This window comes from Haemaphysalis longicornis, unplaced genomic scaffold (assembly GCF_048455015.1).
Source record: "Haemaphysalis longicornis isolate Haplotype H1 unplaced genomic scaffold, Haemaphysalis longicornis Haplotype H1 scaffold_16, whole genome shotgun sequence".
Lineage (NCBI taxonomy): Eukaryota > Metazoa > Arthropoda > Arachnida > Ixodida > Ixodidae > Haemaphysalis > Haemaphysalis longicornis.
The window spans coordinates 22,690,638-22,710,632 of record NW_027526266.1 but is presented as its reverse complement, the minus strand read 5'-3'; the positions used below and the strand labels follow the sequence as shown (position 1 = coordinate 22,710,632).

At 47.3% G+C, this 19,995-nt stretch overlaps 1 protein-coding gene across 1 annotated transcript; it reads left to right on the top strand.

The window, feature by feature from the left end:
* The first annotated feature begins 804 nt into the window (after window positions 1-804).
* LOC144166067 (sulfotransferase 2B1-like) lies at window positions 805-6,357 on the top strand. The gene is made up of 2 exons (XM_077695725.1): window positions 805-1,363; window positions 6,305-6,357. The coding sequence occupies exons 1-2, from the start codon at window positions 805-807 to the stop codon at window positions 6,355-6,357; spliced, it is 612 nt and encodes a 203-aa protein (XP_077551851.1).
* Window positions 6,358-19,995: the final 13,638 nt, after the last annotated feature.

Below are 19,995 nucleotides of genomic sequence, written 5' to 3'. Positions count from 1 at the left end.
AACTTTTCGGGTGTGTGCATTCCCAGTGTAGTCTAGCCTAACTAATGGGCTGTTCATAACGTCCATGTAAACAAAGACAAGGTATCTTAAGACATGGTGTAATTGAAGTGTATATCTATGGTTTCACAGGACTCATAGTCTGTTTAATATTAATTAGTCCCCAAAATGCTGCACTTTAAGCACAGTTAAATAGAAGGATAGCCAAATGCTAGTTTAAAAGCGTCACAAAATTTTTTCAGCGGCAATGATTGGCTACAAAACCCAGCAGCTAAATCTGTAAATTTTATTTGCTTTAGATGGTTAGGCTTGAAAGAGATTTTTGAGCGCAGTGAAGCTGCATTGTTAAAATAAATTGCTTCAGAGTGGGTCAACGATCAACGTTGCATTTTTTCCTCCAACAGGCCTGCTATCCTAAGTCGCGTCATATTACGAAGGAAGGCCGTGACGCAGACGTCAGTTCATCTGAAATACTTCAAGAGCAGATTGTGCTTGATTACTTGCTGCCGCAAACATTGGGTCTTGAGATAGCCCGCTGCCAACGAACCTGCAGACCGCTTCGAAATGTCCGGAAAGGCCATTGATATGTTGAGGAAGAAGCCTTTCAGCCAGATCATCGACGGTGTTCCAGCGGGTCCGCACTGCGAGCCAGAACTTTTCAGGGAATCCTTAAGGTTTCATCCGCGAGAAGGGGATCTCGTACAGATGACGTTCCCGAAGAGCGGCACGCACTGGGTTCTGTATATCACGCAGCTAATCTTAAAAAGAGGAGAACCTATCACCACTTACCAAAACTTCTTGGATGAAATGCGCTATCTAGGTATTGTCGACTTCAAGGGCTGGAAGCCAAGCCTGCCCTTGCGGATTTTCTCCACCCACCAGCCGCCGCAAACTGTGACGGTGAGCGAAGAGGCTAAGTATGTCTACGTTGCCCGTAACCCCTGGGATGTGTGTGTCTCGTTCTTCCGCATGGCCACCAGTCTCAACAAGTACCGCTTCCAAGACGGCACCTTCGACGAGTTCTTTGAAGCGTTCCTTGAAGGGGACTGTGCCGGTCACAACTATTTCGACCACGTGGTTTCAGGCTACGCCTTGCGAAACGAGCCCAACGTGTTCTTTGTCACCTACGAGGAACTCATGGCGGACACCCGTGGCACGGTTCTGAGGTTGGCCCGTTTCTTGGGCGAGAGCTACGCTACGGAGCTCGAGCAGGACGAGGGAATGTTGCAGAAGCTGCTGGAGAGATGCTCCGCCGGAATTATGAGATCTGTGCTTGTATTTCGCACTCAGCACTCGAACGCCGGACTTGGAGATGCTATTGAATCCAGCGACTCGTCTGTGAAGGGAGAAGGGCTACCTGAGAACAGTAAGTACTGTCTTGTAAGGCAAGCTAAGGTTGGTGATTGGAAGACATGCTTCACCCCGACGCAGCTGCAGCGCATTGAAGATAAAATTGCGGAGGTCGAAATAAACTCTTCGGTCATGGAACTTTGGAGGAGCATACGAGACGAAGCATATGTACAGAGCAAAAAATAAGACAAGCTGATACGTTGTGAAATGAAGGCTACATAAAGAAAAAATGCAGCGAGGCAGAACGGAATTTTTATTCATAAGAATTTATACGACACGCGTGTCCTGAAGACGCCGCTGTTGGGATCTTTTACGAAATTTGGGGAGTAAGAGACTAAGTGCACATGTGTCCGGCACCTTTGTGTTCTCGGCAACGACTTAAAATCCAAGAAATAAAGGGTTTTGTGTTCCGTGCCGTCTGAATATAAAAATGGACGTACGGTCAGCAGAATAGGATACAACGCACAGACGCTGTCGACGTACGCTTTCAGAGAACTTTTTTTTAACATACGGTCCATGTTATGACCATAAGTACCATCGTGAGTGACATATTTGTGAGAAGAAGCCGGCATTGAACCAATAAGTTATTCAGGAAGGGCACACATGGGAACATATCAGGTTTTTTTCGATAATAAATTACACAAGTTGTATTGGGCAGTAAGCAGTGTGTGACGCTCAGTGGTATTGAGTTCATAGGTAACAGCATTCGCGCAAACAATTTATCACATTTGGCAAAATCAATTTACTCTGAAGCGCCTGTGCGTAAAAAGGGGGGTTACGGGAAGACGTAAGAATATCCAAAGGTATGTTTGCCTACGGGCTTCAATCTTGAATGCAATTTTTTATGCCACTACACTAACTCCCGACGGCGATACCCCCCCCCCCCCCACCCCCCACACCCTTCCCTCAACGCCCAACAGGCCTACATCCTCCGCCGACGACAGACCGAAACATACTTTAACCACATCATTCTATCCCACATTTCGCCTTCTCTCTTTCCACCCGACTGCCCACATTGTCACATGCCCCTCAACACCTACCACCTCGTCTTCTCCTGCCCCCAACTCCCACATCCACACCACTCCCCTTCCCCTGAGCAGTGGGAGTCCGAGCTGACCAGCTCCGCACCGGAGCGCCAGGTCGCCCTGCAGGTGCGGCGCAGACTGGAGGCAGCCCGGACAAGAGGCCTCCTGGACTTAGGAGGCTAACCACGCCCTTCTACCCCTTTCCTTTGCTCTTTAAACGTTTTGCCACCACATGGTTAGGTATATCGTGTGTTCGTGAATATTCGTAATACTGTTATAGCACGTTAGGACTGAAGCTACACGAGTCATACAAGATACAACCGTCCTATTTTCATGCATTTACAATTCCGCAATCAACGAGCCCGAACCAGTCCACTTATCATGCCCATCACCGTCGTCGGAGGACTGGTGCACAGCGGTATATGGCGTTCACACTTCTCCTTCCTGTAGTGAAAATTATCGTAAAGAAATGTGCCGTTCTGAGTTTGATGCATGCCGAATCTTCGGAAATTTTGTCTGCTTCAGCCCCTGTCAGATTGGGCAGCAGGCAGATACTTCCAAACCCTGGGATTCAAAGCGGTTCACGCAGTGGGGACGAACAACCCATTGCCGCCACTTCACGACAGCGTGCCCGATAATGCACCCGTGGGAGCTTCTTCAGCACGCGCAACGTTTGAGGAGAGCGCCAGACACAGTGTTGGCAGTGCTCCTGTCCGTTCCCATGATATACTGGTTTATTCTTTTTTGGCATCATCATCGTATCAGGCTTATCACGCGACATGTCAGCGTACGTGCTCTATTGGCGGTGAGCGCGACCACGGGCGGCGCTGCGGAGCGCGCCTCCGTGACGTCGGCTTAGGGATTCTCTCATTTGTCGTCTGCTTCACTCGGGCTCGCTCTCTATGCTGTTTCTTTGCGCGCGGTTGAGATTTTGTGCTTGTCCGCAGCAGATCTCGCGAATGCGCAACGTTTTTTCGTAACAAAAGACTTAAAATAGCGTAAACTAGCTTAAGGCGTGATTTTAAGTATAGTTTTTGATACCGCTCCGGAAAAAAACATTGCCGGCGTCGCCCATGCATTTCTGCGAAGCTGGTCCTGTGCGGAGCGCGAAGAGTGGGAGCTAGGCGTCAGCCTCTGTGTTCAGCAGTCTTTCGAACAAAGGTAACAGCCGGAGGCTGACAATCGACAACAGCGAAAATGGAATACCAAAACAAATTCCAGGCCTTTGGGGCTGTCGGCTTTGGCAGAAGGCATTACGATTCCAGCTAATCGTATGTAAGGTAAAACAGATTTGGCAACCTTGCCTAACACTCGAAACTATTGTATCAAGTCACTTTACGTTGTCACGGCATGAAAGTGTGCCGACATGCACTATGGGGCACAAATAATGTAGGTTGATTTCCAAATAACCTCCTGTGTGTATAGGCGCGTGCTGGTTTTATACCAGGCTTCTAACCAGTATGCAGGCTTATTGAGCAAAACGAGTAACCTGTAAGGCAAACATACAGTAAGACTATGTTTGTTCAGATTTGGAGGGATATTTCGGTACATTTGCCGCAGCCATATCACCCCAATATTCAGTTCAGCGTTATAGTAAAACTGCACTCAAGAGGGGAGGACCAGGAGGAGGAGAAAACTTTAACAGTAAAATTGAGCTGGTTAGTGGGCAGGCTCCTCAGTCCAAGACGAGAGAGTTAGATTCATTCTTCAATTCACCGAACGTCATCCCGAGTAGGCCAGGATTTGTTCTTTGCGACTGAAGGGGTTGGAAAACAATAAAGAGCTGTCTGGACATATTCATTGGTTTCGAATTGTGTTATACTGAAAATTGGCATGTATACTATTTATTGCGTTAGTTAGCAAGTATATCAAGTTTTCACCACCATAATCATGTCATAACTTTTCGTGTTGAGATTGAGTTCGTTACGATATCGATGGTTCGATAGAAATTAGGTGCACAAAAGCCGCCTTCGAGTACTGTGGACAACGTTATCTGCGCCGTAGCACATATCTTATTGCATTGAATATTCACACGAACATTGTGAGCCTCGCAAACATCCCCAAACCACCTAGGACGTTTAGGACGGTGCAGAAAAATGAATGCGTTGGGCACAGAAAAAAAAAAAAAGTTCATCTAACAACAACGAAAGAAAGAGAAAACACCCGTTTTATTTCCTGCTGTGCGACCCGCTGATTGATGCGTAGCATTAGACTGTTGAGTCTTCGTAAGAGCATCTCAGAAATAGTTAAGGGAAGCCTACGGATACTTATCGAGGAGCTCTGAGCGCTGAAACTCGCAAATACGCTAGATAGGACGAGGGCGAGCTACACACGATTGTCTGAGCGATGCTCTCTGAAAGTCGTTCTCTCTCTCCTCGTGTGTTGTAAAATTGTGCGGGACAAAGCTTGAAATTATTCAGAGCCGTCAGAATCTGATTGAAAACACGCTTTTTAATGCACCAAAGCATCAAAGCGGGCGATTTCTAGCAAAGGCACTGCTGCCAGTCAGAACCGGACGACTGCGGCGCGGGTGTAGCAGCGGGGCGAATGTAGCAGACGACAGCGGAGCGGGTCCCTAAGCTGACGTCAGATCCAGGGGGCGCCACTCAAACATCTCACCGCCAATGGGCCTCGTGCGCTGAAACTACCTATCCCTATATCACCCCCTTTCTCCTCTCTTATCTTTATATCCCCCTCCTCCCCCTCCCCACCGCACTGGGTTGTATGCAGGTGAGCCCCCCGTTGGGCTCAATAATATCCCCAGTGCACTTCCTTTTCCTTTTTCACCCGAATCACCTAAGAAGAAGAAGAAGAAATGGTGGCACAGTGTTTTGGAACTGGTGGCGCCATCTGGTAGGTACGCGGTAAGTTTTTCTGAAGCAGACGACAGCGGCGAACCGGCGCGACTGGCGCAGACATGAGCGTACAAGATCAGCAGGTGCTCTTTTGCGGATTTCGGACCGCAGAAAACTTAGAGAAATATTTTAAATCAAAAAGCCTGGCTCGCGGTAAAAAGTTGTACCGCGGTCAACACGTTTTCGGAGTTAGAGAAGTGATTTATAGTGACACGGCACCCTCCCATGTCATCGGAAGATGCGCGGCGCAAACGAAACCTTGCGTATTCAATAAGCCGCGAGGGCATATATTTATAGCACGCGTTACCTTTCAGCTGTAGGCTGAACCAAGACGCATCATCCAAGCCAGCTGCAGCTGCAAGGCTGGGTGCTGCGGATGGTGTAAGCACGCTGCAGCCGTGGCCATGTACATAAACCAACACAAACATGAATCGGGCACAGCTAAACTGTGCGCCTGGGGTATGCCATCATCACGTCCAACTTTGGATACCAAAAAATCTGTCAAAGATCTTTTCATCGGTAAGCTGTTCGCATATATGACGACCACGAGAGCGTGAATTTAAAAAAAATAAAAACGTCCTAAATCTTTTGTGTAGCTCAGCCTCTTCCTACCCCTCTGCTTGAGCCACTGTGTCCGGCAACTGTGCTCCGAAAATTCCCGGAGGTAAAATGCGTCCTCACGCACATCTTGCAGTGCAAAAGCGGCACCAGTGCAGTACAATCGGAATGCAGCGGCGTACTTCGCGACCTAGTCGACGAAGTTGTCGATGCAGAAGATACGGGGCTGCCCCGAAGTATCTTTTGCGAAGAAGGAAAGACCTACAGCACCATGGAGGTGACGAGTGCAGCACCCCTCCGAGTGAAGAGGAAGGAAATTTTGTCTGCGTTGACAGAAGCGGAGAGAAACTTCTACCGAAAATTTGTTATCAACAATGTGGAGGAAGTTGTTGAGACCTCTTTGGCTACACGCGGCCAAGCAACAACACAAAGGTCTGTTTTTTTTTGTTTTTTAGACAGAGGTTTATTTTGAATGCTTACGTGAGACGGCGGTGCGTGTTTTTTTATTTTTTGTCTCAGGTGGCACGAAGAACGCTGTGAGCGGATCACCAGCTCCACGGCTCATCGTGTGATAAGCAGGCGATCGCGGTTCGAAGAATTCGCGAAAGCCTTCAAAACACCCAGGTCATTCACAACAAATGCCACTTCCTATGTTAGGGGCACATTTGTATGGGTAATAAGTTGCTATGGTAATTAACGGCTAACTGTGAGCGCAAAAAACAAGAAAATTAATTTATTGGAAAGAAGCTGTGGCATTTACCATGGAACATTGTTTCCTTCAGACAAAGAAAAGAAAAACAGAAATGGGAACAGGGGTGCAGTTCCACCCAAGAGGAACGGAATAGGAAATGAAACAATAGTGGGAATTACTGCATCGATGCTGAGTTTGCGCTTAAAATATTGAAATAAACTGGGGAGGCACTTTAATGTTAGTTTAGCTGCATAGTGAATTAGAGGTTTCCCAGAAGTAAAAAAATGTAAATAAAATAATCACACCTGGAACCCTAAAAAAGATAACAAAGGCCCATAACTGTAATGTGGCTCTTTCAATAGGACAGCCATTGTACAGAGATGGTGCATTGGTGCACCAAGTTTACAGGCAGAACCAAAACTGGAAAAGACAAACAGAAAAGATAAATGCTGTTTAAGAGGAATTTATTCCCAGACATTCACACTCCAAAAAAGACATGTACCAACCAATGATATTAACTTTATTTTCTTTACGTAGAGATGCAGAAGCAGGAGCACGAAGAACACTTGCACACGCCCTGGGAACGCGCGTTCACGAGGTATAATTTTGTACAAACTCTGTAAAAATCACCAACTGGTCAATGTTTTTCAACAGGTTGGACTTGTAATACACCCAGAACAACTCTGGCTGTGCTGCAGCCCTGATGGTGTGATCAAAGCAGGCAACACCACCCGCCTGGTAGAGATCAAATGCCCGTACAACACAAAAGATGGCATGCTCATTGACCACACTACTACACCCAGATCATGCTCATGTTGTACATACTTAACATGGATTACGCATTTTTTTACGTGTACACGTCACAACAACAGGTCACTGTCATTGTCAAAAGAGATGAAAGCTTTCTTCCAGAATTCATTCCAAAACTTGAGCAGTTTTACTTTACATATTATTTAAAGCAGTTCGCAAACTGAGAGGATAGAACATTTGTGTGCACTTTCTATATTGCTTGGTCATGTGTAGTTGCACTCGTATCGCATCTCTGTCAGATATACCTTTTTATGTGGCAAGAAACACCACAGAAGGGTATGCAATAATTCAGACAACTTGGGGATTATCTACATGCTCTGAAGCTTCCACTTGCTCCTGTTCCTCCCCGCCCCTTCCCCCACACTAGGCGTTCGACCTCTTCCTTCTAAATAAATGCATTCATTCATTCACTTCCATCTGACAAATGCATTGCATTATACGTATTGTTAAAGTACCTCAGTTAATTGTGTAAAACCAGCGGCAGCTTGTTTATCATTGTGAAAAGTGCGTTATGCTTTGTTGTGTTTCGTTGATTTGGAATGTTAAATGTTGGCTGGGCGGTCCTTGTTTTGTTTTTGTTTTTGTCTAGGCTTCTACTGAAATAGTATTTTTGATGAAACAATGTATGCTGCTACAGGCCTGTACCCTGCTGCACTCATGATGTAAACACCATGCAGATATTGTGAGAGAAAAATTGAAATTCTATTTTTACTCACAAGCCACACCGCGACTGTGAAACGTGCAGTGGTGTAGGGCGACACAAAGGAGTGCTGACACGAAACGTCAAAGCTGAGAAAAATGAAAAAAAAATTCGTTTGTATGGGAAGATATCTGCCAGGAAGTTTATCCAGTAACCATTCACAGCAATTAATTAATGCTTCCACGCTCAAGAAAGCTCAGAAGGAATACCCTTAAAACATAGACATCAGCATGACGCACTGATCTCTTTGCCCATTATAGCTGACATTACCGGTCCTGTGACAAGGGCAATGTGCTAGATGCTGTTGCTGTGTACTGCTCTGCCTTGTGCCGTCTGTAGCAGTTAGGGGACTGACATCATGCTGCTCGGGCACGTGCGCCGAGAACAGCAATGTCAAGAGCACCCTCCTGTAATGGCGCCACAGCAAAGGATGTTTTTGTCGCAACCGAAACTGACTCAAATAGATGAAGCTCGAAGTAATTGTTTACGCGCCGATCAACCACCTAATGTGCCATTCTATGATTACTGGGCTGGGAGGCACCCATAACAGCGAAATAAATGTTACCCGCAAGTTTCGTTACAGTGCTCCTTTACTTGTGACTATGCTGCATGCACGCTGGTTTGTTTTACCTCCACTGGAGAAACACCAGTTGCTGTTAAGAAACAAATTTGCATGCGATCCGGTGTAATGCAACATTGGACATTTATTCTGATGTGTGTTAACGAAGTATTTCGTGCTAGTCAACAAGGGATTCCCAGTAACCAAGGAAGATGTAATGAAAGAACTCCCAACGGCGAAACCATAGGGGCGAAACCATAATGAAAAAAAGCAAGTTTGGCTGCATGCACACATGCTTCAATAGAGGGAATATGCAAAGCTTCTATACATTGTCTTAGTTACAATGTTATACAATGGAACAGAAAAAAAATAACTGTAAAATAGATTCCTAAACGTAAATGGCACATTACATCCTGCATCAAACTGCTTGACCTGTAAAATGACTGGTACAAACTAATAACACATCCTTGTTGCTTGCTGCCACCGGCAAAACAACAGCAATACCTCGTTACCTCAACAAAAGATACACAAGGGGCCCAGAAAAGATGTCGCTTGGAACCAAGGTCTCTTGCAATCAAAAATTATAAAAAACACTGTCACGTTGGACTAGATAACGTAAGTGTACATCAGCATTGAAGGACAGGCTGACGAAATGAGCACTATGCTTAAGGCATTTATAGTTTTGGGCACTGCGGGTTGTACTAGCTTCTTTCCCACCTTTTGCAGGTAAAGCACTTCAGTCTGAAAGTTGCCCTGTTCTCACAAAAATGTGCAAGCGCTGTTAGATGTTTGTTAGCCTCAGCTCCCGACACTTTCTGCCCTGTTGTCACCCGTTTCCTTAAATTAGGGTGCACTGTCGGAAGATATGGGGAGTCGACTCCAGAGAGCCAACAAACCCCACCGAATCCACAGGGCACAGGTGACAAAGGGGGTGGCCGTCTGATGTGCGGCTTTCGCCGACCAGAGCGGCAAGAATGAGAACGAGCCTTGAACAAAAAAACAGCACAAAGACTTATATTCAGACAGACAAGTTACAAACACAAGCACGAGGTAACGGATCGATAATTACAGGCAACTTAGATGGAATTCGAATACAAGAAACAGTCCAATCCGACAAAATGATACAACCAGGAGCGTTAACATATGAATAATACGAATCGGAGCAGTTAACTAAAAAAGAAACGAATAGTTCGATGCATATGAGAGACAGAGTCCCAGCATATTCACCGACCGGGCCGGACGATGCACCGCTGTCGGAGGCGAGTCGGCTACCTGGGAAGCGTGGCTTCACTGTAGGCCAGGCCGTCCGACACGATCACGGTCATTCGAGGCCCGGGAGCACGTTGGAGTCCTCCAGGGCGCGGGTCGCCGATGGTGTGATGTACAAACTGGCAGGTGCAGTTGTCAATCACGACGTCCAAACGTAGCTGGTTTGCTTAGGCGCGGCTTCTCTTTTTATAGCCGTGCCGGCGCGGAGAGGGAGAGCACAACACCCAACGTGCCCGCCGCCGTGAGCGAATAACTTCCCTCTTCTCCATTCTAGAATGATCGACGCTCTTAAGCACTGGCAAGGCCACGCGCACCTCCTCGAAAGTACTGGAAGCTTCGACGAAACCGGAGCGGCGGAGGTTTTATTTTTGTTGTTTTCTTGCCGGCGAGCCGGCGGGTGATCGCGTTACTGCCTCTTCGTTCGCGAAAGTTCCAGCCTTGTCTCGGGGCGAATAGAACCGAGTGTAAGAAGAATTAGGCGCTGTACAATAAAATGAAAAATTTATACGGTACGTTTAGACGTCGTACGCTCGAGTTTGTGACACAGCCCCCCAGTTTCAGAATATTATGCAATAATATTCCCAAAACTCACAAAGTCTTGCGTACGCGTCGTTCACACTTAGTGAACCAAAGAGGCTGTGCCTACTAACAAAATCTAGTACAGCCCAATGTTCTTCATTAGAATAATGACAGGTACAGAATTCGCGTACATAGCAGCGGTTTGGCGCAGATTTTTCAACAAATACACATCCTAGGGACAACTCATAAGTTTGAGAACAATAAAGTTCTAGCATTCGAATTAAGCCAGTGCCCATAATAAATGTCGGGCCAGTAGTCATTACAAGTGAGCAAACTCATGAAAATACAGCGTGCGCTCCAGTGCGAAAGTCTCGTAGTCTCAAATACAATGAGTATACGTCAGTACTCAGAAATACATACAATGCACTGATACAATGAAACGCATAAGAAACATAACTAATATGTTGTTCACAAACAATAACATGCAACCGCAACGTTCACGAATGTCACCATTAGTAACGCCAATAATACACGGCAAATGTACTGTACAATAGGTAATACGAGCGTCCACGCAAGAAGCAACTAGTGCGTGAATATACACTGTACAGCCAGAGTGACAAAATAAGTACAAGTTTCGCGTGCAGTACGACAGAAAAACAATGAATACAGCGTTCAAGTATACAGTACTCGACATGAAATACAACTCTGTCTTACACAGTTTAACTCATATCCCACGTGCATATCTAAATTTGCATTCTTCATGCTTAGCCCGTGTCTATTGGACGCTTGCGTAACTGCGCCTGCGGAATTCTTCTCTTCGGAAAAGTTCCGTTACAAATGTCGCGCGGAGCGACAAACTCTTTGTCGTCCGCCATGATACCGTACCTGCGACAATGCTTCAGTGCCTGGGCCTTCGTCTGGTGAACGTCTAAGCGCCTAGCGACTTGGCCTTCCCTCGCCTTTCCTCGTGTATTAACTGACCGGTGCTTCTTTACACCTGCCCGTCGGGCCAAATGGCAGTAGAGATATTTTCTATTACCATTGAGCCCGAGCAAGCTCTCTTTGTTTGGGCAGCCCGGCGGTTTGACGAGTTTCTGGAGGCCGATTTTCAAACGTTTGTTCTTTCCACGACCTTCGGCACTTCTTTTCCTTCTGTGCGGCTCCGTCGCAGGGGCCGCAGACTTTGGGCGCCGGAAATGTACCAGCTTCGCTTTTTCCGGTGCTCGCGTTACGACGAGCACGGCTTCGCCTCTCTCCGAGGCCTCGAATCGGGGTTCTTTCGAAACAGCGGGTGGTTTCTCTCCCACCGCTAAAGTCACAGGATCGTCGCCGACGCTTATGTACGGCGCGTTCCCTCCGCGGAGTGCGGCTCCGCTTCGCACGGGGGTTTCAAACTTGACCTTAGAGTCAGTCTCTTTGCTCCTCGAGCTGTCAGTTACGCACGCGGCGCTAGTCTGCCCAGAGAGTTCGCTTTCTCGAACTGGGTCTTCCTGCACAATAAGTGTGCTTCCATCCGTGTCTTTTGGAAAGACGACGGTTCCCTCGGGCACTCTCCCCGCCATATCGGGTACCCCTTCGTCTAAGGGGTTCGGCCCCGACGTCGTGATGGCATCCACAACCGGGATGTTATCTCCATCCTCAAGCTCCGCATCACCTGTAGGATCATCGTCCTTCCAGGTCTCAAGTGGTGCGCTTTCGCACATATCTGGAGGTATTTCCTCCTTGTGGATCGCGGATAAATCTACCTCTTCGCTTCTAGAGATATCCTGGCGTTCCTTTATCGCCTCAGTTTTAGTGCTTAGGCTGCTGTTATTTTCTCTCGCATTTCCCTCAGGAGATGAGGATTCCGCCTTCAACCGTTGTATCTCGAGTCGCCTTTTTAGAATCTCGAGTTCAGCTTTGCGTGCTTTCTCTTCGCGCTCCGCTTTAACTCGCTCCCTTTCGGCCTCTGCCTGGCGGGCTTTCTGTTCTCGCTGCGCTTTCTCTCGCTCCAACTGAAGTTGTCTCTGAAATTCTTTCTCTCTTTCTCTTTCAGCCCTCTCAGCCTCTTCTCGTGCTTCCTGTCTTGCTCTCTCAGCCTTCTCGTTTTCATCTTTTTCTTTCTGCGCAACCCACTTTCGTAGTTCGGCCCCTGACAGGCCCAGCTGACAGCCCAACGCTACGATTTTCTCTAAATCCATGATTGCAAATGTGTCGCAATCTAGCCACAATAATCTAGCGTTTATCTAGGTATGTCTACGCAGAGCAAGTGAACAAGAGCACCCGCTTATAAAGGCAGTAGCAACCTATGCCAAAAAAGTTCCAGGCTCTTTCTCCTCCTCACCGCTCACATCAGACGTCCTGCCGTGGACGCCAGAAATTGTCACCCGTTTCCTTAAATTAGGGTGCACTGTCGGAAGATATGGGGAGTCGACTCCAGAGAGCCAACAAACCCCACCGAATCCACAGGGCACAGGTGACAAAGGGGGTGGCCGTCTGATGTGCGGCTTTCGCCGACCAGAGCGGCAAGAATGAGCAAGAGCCTTGAACAAAAAAACAGCACAAAGACTTATATTCAAACAGACAAGTTACAAACACAAGCACGAGATAACGGATCGATAATTACAGGCAACTTAGATGGAATTCGAATACAAGAAACAGTCCAATCCGACAAAATGATACAACCAGGAGCGTTAACATATGAATAATACGAATCGGAGCAGTTAACTAAAAAAGAAACGAATAGTTCGGTGCATATGAGAGACAGAGTCCCAGCATATTCACCGACCGGGCCGGACGATGCACCGCTGTCGGGGGCGAGTCGGCTACCTGGGAAGCGTGGCTTCACTGTAGGCCAGGCCGTCCGAGACGATCACGGTCATTCGAGGCCCGGGAGCACGTTGGAGTCCTCCAGGGCGCGGGTCGCCGATGGTGTGATGTACAAACTGGCAGGTGCAGTTGTCAATCACGACGTCCAAACGTAGCTGGTTTGCTTAGGCGCGGCTTCTCTTTTTATAGCCGTGCCGGCGCGGAGAGGGAGAGCACAACACCCAACGTGCCCGCCGCCGTGAGCGAATAACTTCCCTCTTCTCCATTCTAGAATGATCGACGCTCTTAAGCACTGGCAAGGCCACGCGCACCTCCTCGAAAGTACTGGAAGCTTCGACGAAACCGGAGCGGCGGAGGTTTTATTTTTGTTGTTTTCTTGCCGGCGAGCCGGCGGGTGATCGCGTTACTGCCTCTTCGTTCGCGAAAGTTCCAGCCTTGTCTCGGGGCGAATAGAACCGAGTGTAAGAAGAATTAGGCGCTGTACAATAAAATGAAAAATTTATACGGTACGTTTAGACGTCGTACGCTCGAGTTTGTGACACCTGTAAACATCCTCGTCGTTTCCCTCTTCTGGTTTATTCTCCAGGGCACCATTTACTTGCACGAGGATCACATGATGTCTAAGCTTTTTGGAACACATGATATCCACATCTGCGGCCGCAAACGCCTGAAAACAGTCTGGAACCTCTGGTCTCTTGCATCCAGGCCCAAACTTCATCTTTCGGGAAGTTTTTACAAGGTTTTCATATTAGGGCCCGTTGGCATTGCATCTCTTCTTAATAGTGAAGAATGTACTCTAGGGACCCAAAAAGCAGCCCTTCATAACGGAGTGTCTCTTGTAACCATGTTTCTTGTACTCTGCTAACATGGCAAACATAGGAAAACCAGCCAAACCATTTTCAAGTGGCTTTTATACCCAAGTGTCTCTTGGAACGAGGTTTTACTGTATTACAGTTATGTACCTCTTACTTAGTAAAACTAAATTTAATATGAATAGGCTATGGATGTTTTTGTAACTGATTCTCATGTAACCCCCTCCCCCCTCCCAAAAAAAACATACCGTGCTTGTGGTGCACGGGTCCATTGAAAATCTTTACCACATGATTACTGGTAATCGATGCCCTGCCCAACAAACTCAGTGGCAGCTAAGCTAATGTCATTAGTCGAAAGTGTCATCATCCTTCGCTGAGTTAATGATTGGGGGTTGGAGATTAACTAAAATGCAACACATTCGCATAACATCACTCATGTAAGGAATCATGTGATTAGACACTCTTGTGTTCAAAACATTGAAAGTCTTAATGCGTTGAACAGCCCTCTCAACGTGAACACGCACTTGTGCAACATGATAAACCTCCTCAAGCTCGGCATATGTAAGCTGTTCGTTTCCTTTTGCAAATGGAGGCAAAACCACGATTCCTTTCGTAGGGGCTCTGATCCCTGGGAATCCCTTGTCAGCTAGAACGACATCTCCACACTCAACTGTATTCAAAAACCCGTACTTAATAGTGATATGCCTGTCAGACATGCGACCGCCATACGCGTCAGAAACAAAAGTTACTGTACCATTGGGTAATATGCCTACCAAAAATTTCAAAGTGTAGCATCCTTTGTATCGCGAAAACAAAGCACGTTTCTGTTCGACGTTAGGTGGCTCCTCTGTCATTATCTCTGTGCAATCTATGATAAAGCGGCAATGGGGATAGTGGCGTTTGAAGCAGTCTGGCATTGTTGCCTGAACTACAGAAAGGTCTCGCTCTGGGATCCAGCGCTTCATGGCTCCGACAAGGTTGCTCAAGATAAAAAAAGTACGGCTAACAGTTGTGCGGTGAACCCCTAAAAGCACTGCCAGACTTGCAAAAGAAAGTCCCAGTTTCGGCTCCATCAAAAAATGACCAGTGTTTGAGGCATAGGAACATCTGTTCGTCTTGTAGGTATGGCCGCTAACACTGACATTAGCAACGCAAAAACGTTTGCACTCACTCCGCACAGTTCTCTGAAGGCGTCAGCCCGCTCACAGAGAGAATTTTACCCAAGGAACACACAGTTTCGTTCCTCGGGTCCTGTAGCTGTGGATGTTCTTGATGCGGTTTGAGCCTGTATGCAAGCAGATGCTGTCTGTGTGTGGCACACTTGGGTTAAGGCACGCCCATCAGACACCACTGACAGATATGTGGTGCGCGGGCCCTCGAGGGTGCAGCCTCCTTCTGTCTGGCTTCCCTGCACAGAAAAAAATACGCAGCCTGACATTGGCCAAGGTTGAAAAACACGGATTTATTCAACACTTTGCAAGTTTGCCCTGCTGAACAGAATTCCCAATTTCCTCACAAGTAAGCCTCAGCCTATCGAACTAAACATTGTTTTTATGCAGGGTGTGACACTATTTTTTAGAGCGTCACCTTGCATAGGCTAAGCAGTAGTTTTACAACATGCCGCGCTGTCCGCATATGCCACAAAACACACTGACACAACAATAATACACAAACTGCAACTTGCAGAGGTTCCATTTAGTCGCTAAGAATGACACGAAGGCACATTTTAACGGCCGCAAAAAACGTAACTGCACCTGATTGCCAATGCTGTATGCATGAGTACGGGAGCGCTATGTGCGCGTGCATATTTTACACTGTTAGTTATTTTGCAAAAGAAAAAATAGCTAGTGCCGATGCTCACGCCAACAGATTTGGCGAACAAAACTTAAGCATCAGCACAAAAATTGGAACATCACCGTAAGCGAAAGCCACATGCACTCTGTCGCGCTCACATTTCACGACGCGGTCAGCACCATAGAAGTTTTGAAAGGCACAAGAAGGAACTTTCCTGCTTCGTTCCCAGCGAAAGGTACGCCTACGTAACAACAGCAGCACCGAATACACAGGAACTTAAAAAGGCTACGCACAACAAACCGGCATGCGCTACATGGAAAAAACTTCTAGTGCACTCTAACGAAAATATGAAACCATGAAACATCGCACAATGCATCGCACGTGAAGGAATCAGCCGGAACGCCATCGGAACGCAGTCCACCTGGTGCTGCCGAGCTGAGCAAGAAAACGTCGTGCCGTAATTTGCTGTCACCTGTCGGCTAGCTGATCAGAGCTCTATGATGCACATTTTGTTTTCGGCCGTCAGATGGCAGCAAACATTTCACAACATGCGCTTCCTGCGTGCTTAGATGCAGACGACGTCAAAGTAGCTTCGTGCAGACGCCGTCGCCTGAGTACATCTTCATGTAAAATGTGTTACCATTCTACTAAAAAGTGCCTCGCAAATTAGTTTGAGGCTTGTTGTAACCGGGTAGAAAGCTGCAAAAAAAAAATCACAGCATATCCATGGGGTGAATGATGATGAGTGGACGAAGCTCCTGAGGGGAAATCATCGGTAAAACCGTGACTCTTCAGTGAAAGTTCGCCCACTACATCTGTGTCCGAACGTAACGTCTAGAAAGTCTCGCTTAAACCGCGCGTCGGCACCTTGGGGCTGAGCTCGCCTGATGCGTTTTGCAGACGCCTCACGAGCTCTCACAGCATCGGGGTCTGCCTACCGATACGCGCGCTTTCTCGCCGCTTCCCGTTCTCTGACGTTTTGGATGTCCTCTTCGCGCCGCAGCCGTGCCGCTTCGCGTACGGCAGGGTCCTCGCGCCGTTGCCGCGACGCTTGGGCCTCGTTCTCGAACGCTGGGATCTCGGCGGCGTCGTCGCGCAGCCAGACGACACGCTTCGGCCTCCCGCTCTCGTACGGTAGGATCTTGGCGGCGGCGTCGCGCAGCTTCACGGAGCGCTTCTGCCTCGCGGGCTCGCACATCTGCAGCCTTATCCATCGGGCGACTCCGAGCGCGTGCCAACAGCGAACGGATTTTATTACAACGCTCCCCGCCATCTAGTAAACAATCCAAGAACTAAACTAGAGGTAGCCACGCCATCTAGTAAACAATCCAAGCGCATCTTTTCATCATATACAAGTACCGCCATCTAGTAAACAATCCAAGAACTAAACTAGAGGTAGCCACGCCATCTAGTAAACAATCCAAGAACTAAACTAGAGGTGGCTACATACATACGTCGAGGATGGACAGACCCACTCCCTAAGGAGCTTCGCCCCTAAAAACAACAGAAAAGGCAACCACCGGCTTATCATATACGCAAATGCTACATGGTTGTCAAACGGTGAGCCCTGCTGAACTGCACCCCTGCATCGGGCGATCTGTCGTCGAACGAAGCAGCAGCGCTTGGCCCTTGGGACGTCGCTGCCAGTTGTTGCAACGAGATCCTGCGGGCTGCCCTGAATAATGACCAGAAAATATATCCGCTGTGCACAATAAAGCATATTTAATTTCCAGTTCACATAAACTTTCAAATGATTGGAAAGCAGAAATTTGGACGTTATCGTGATGCACAGCCGGGGCTGGTGCGCACTTGACAATATGTGAATATAACTACAGTCACCAAGATATGCTTACCTTTCGTACCTTTCCAGCTGGCTAACAGACAAAACCCCTCCTCCCAAGGCACTTGCAGGGGGTGGGGTGAAAATTGTCGGTACGTAGGCCGGGTGCAGCTCAATCGAGCTTTTCTTTGTTTCCAACAAAGCGTGCGCTGCGATCACAGATATGTGTCGTCTCGGCTCCCACGCGACACCATTGCTGAAATTGAGTCACGATTTCAGAGCAAGCAGCTACAAAACCAACAGACGACGTCCTACCTTGCGCGGCGAACAGCGTTGATCCAAAGCCTCCTTTTTGTTTCTTCATTAGGCTTTGCGGGGATTGAGTAGAACCTAATTTCAGGCAGCTTCCCTGCCGTATTAAAGTACGAGTTCTTACATGTTTTAACGCAACATTTGCTTGCTGAGTCTTTTTCCGGTCGCACTTCCTTTTCCTTCCTCCTGGCTCCCATGTCAGCGCCGAGGTGTCCGCCAAGTCTGCTTCTGTCTGTGCGCGCGCGCGCGAACGTCCGAAGCAGACGATCGACGTACTTCTGAACGCGCCAATCTAAAAGGCACCGTTACTCTGCGTGCAAAAGACAGCACAGAAGGTGCCTTAAAAATAACAAAATGTAGTGTTTGAAGTGGGCAGCATCACGCAAGAAGAAATTCACCCGGGCCTCGCTTTTCCAACATTTCCACATATATTTGCCTGGCGTTCTACCAAAACGGGAAAACGAAATCAAGAAAAAAAGAGGAAAGGGGAGAACGGGCTTGCGGGGCATTTGAGCTCATCTCACGGCAGCGGCCACACAAATAGAAGAAAAGGCTGTTATATATTTTTTGCCGTTATGCGTTCTTTTCTTCCCCACTAGATAACAACAGAAATCAACCAAACTGATCGAGAAGCCGGGGAAGCGTCAGCAGGGGGAGAGGGGCACAATATCACGGCCAGTAGAACAGACGACCGCTGGCCGTTGGCGTTCAAACAGTTCAAACTGGATCGGCATTTGCGCGACTGCTGCACGCACCCATCGCCATGCGTACTGTCTGGTTAAGTCCTTTTCGGTTGCTCAAAAAGTGTGCGTCGATCGTTATTCAACGAGTGTGTTGTGGCTTTTCGGATATGGCTTCAAGTGCATGAACGTTCAGGTTGGTACATTATAGCTTGTTTACAACGTACTGCGTTCGTGCAGCTGATGTTCGTTCAGGCCGCATCAAGGTCCATGCGAGAATGTTGCATTCATGTTTTCCTTCAAATTTCTGTCTCACCTTTTCCAAATACTACAGCGCTAGGTAGGAGTAGTGCAAGCATGCAACGTAATCTGCAGATTTGATGTGTGTTAGTTTTGACTCGCTAGTTAAATTTTGAGTTAAGGATACTGCCCCTAACATATGTATCGGATACAAAAACGAATGTTTGCATTGTATCGTGTCAAATTTTTTTCAAGGCGGCACACATTTATGCTGCTCAGACATTGCAGAAAGTTGGAGTACCAGCTTGCGTGGCTGTGGGTAGTCGCAGCGTGGGTAATTAGCGATGGAATAAAAAGACACCAAAACCTTCCGCAAATGCTCTCTTCTATAGTGGTCGAGCACCAAGAAGATTTGAAATAAAACAAAATGCTTGTATCCACCTCGTTATATTTTATTCTGATATTTTTATGAGGCAGTAAATTGCTTCCTTCTACGGCCGATACGTCGTCTGATTTTATTACAGCAGTAACGCTTTCCAAAATATTTTAGTGTGTATTCCCGCACAACTCATACGGGGAATAATTATATTGATATAATAACTGTGAACGTTATAAAAAGCTGTGATGTGTTGTATGGTAATTTTCTTGTCGTTGTCCTAATTGAACTCCGTAGCGAACCCTTGTATATTTTTATTTTCTTCTTAAAAAAATTCCGCGGTCGCTACCAGATGGCGCCAGATGTTTACTCGAAACTGCAGTGCACGAGGCCCATAGCCTCGTCTCATTCAGTATGTCCCGCGTTCGAGAACTCAGACTATATTAACCCAATTTTCCTTCATCTTTAGGCCCTCCGAGATGTTATACACCACCGCTAGGCCAAACCGATGCGGGATGTGTGTTTAATGGGATATTTACGCTTTGTAATTAACAAATCAGAGGTTTGGTGCCTTCCGCAAATATGAATGTAGAGTAACCGTTTAGGTTGAAATTGTGAGTGATACCAACAGCTTCAAAGACCACTAGGAAGGCAGGTGACCCTCGAAACCGCTTCGCATATGAACACTTTCCTTTGTGAGCTGAGCAACCAAGTTCAGGAGCTGAAATAACAGGGATTAGGCTTCGTGCATAGCCTTATCTAACAAAAAGAACCACTATCGGCCACTGAAGCAACATCAAATCAGACTCTTTTAGCAGCTAGTAACGAATAAACGAAGCCACGTAAACTTTCGTGGGAAG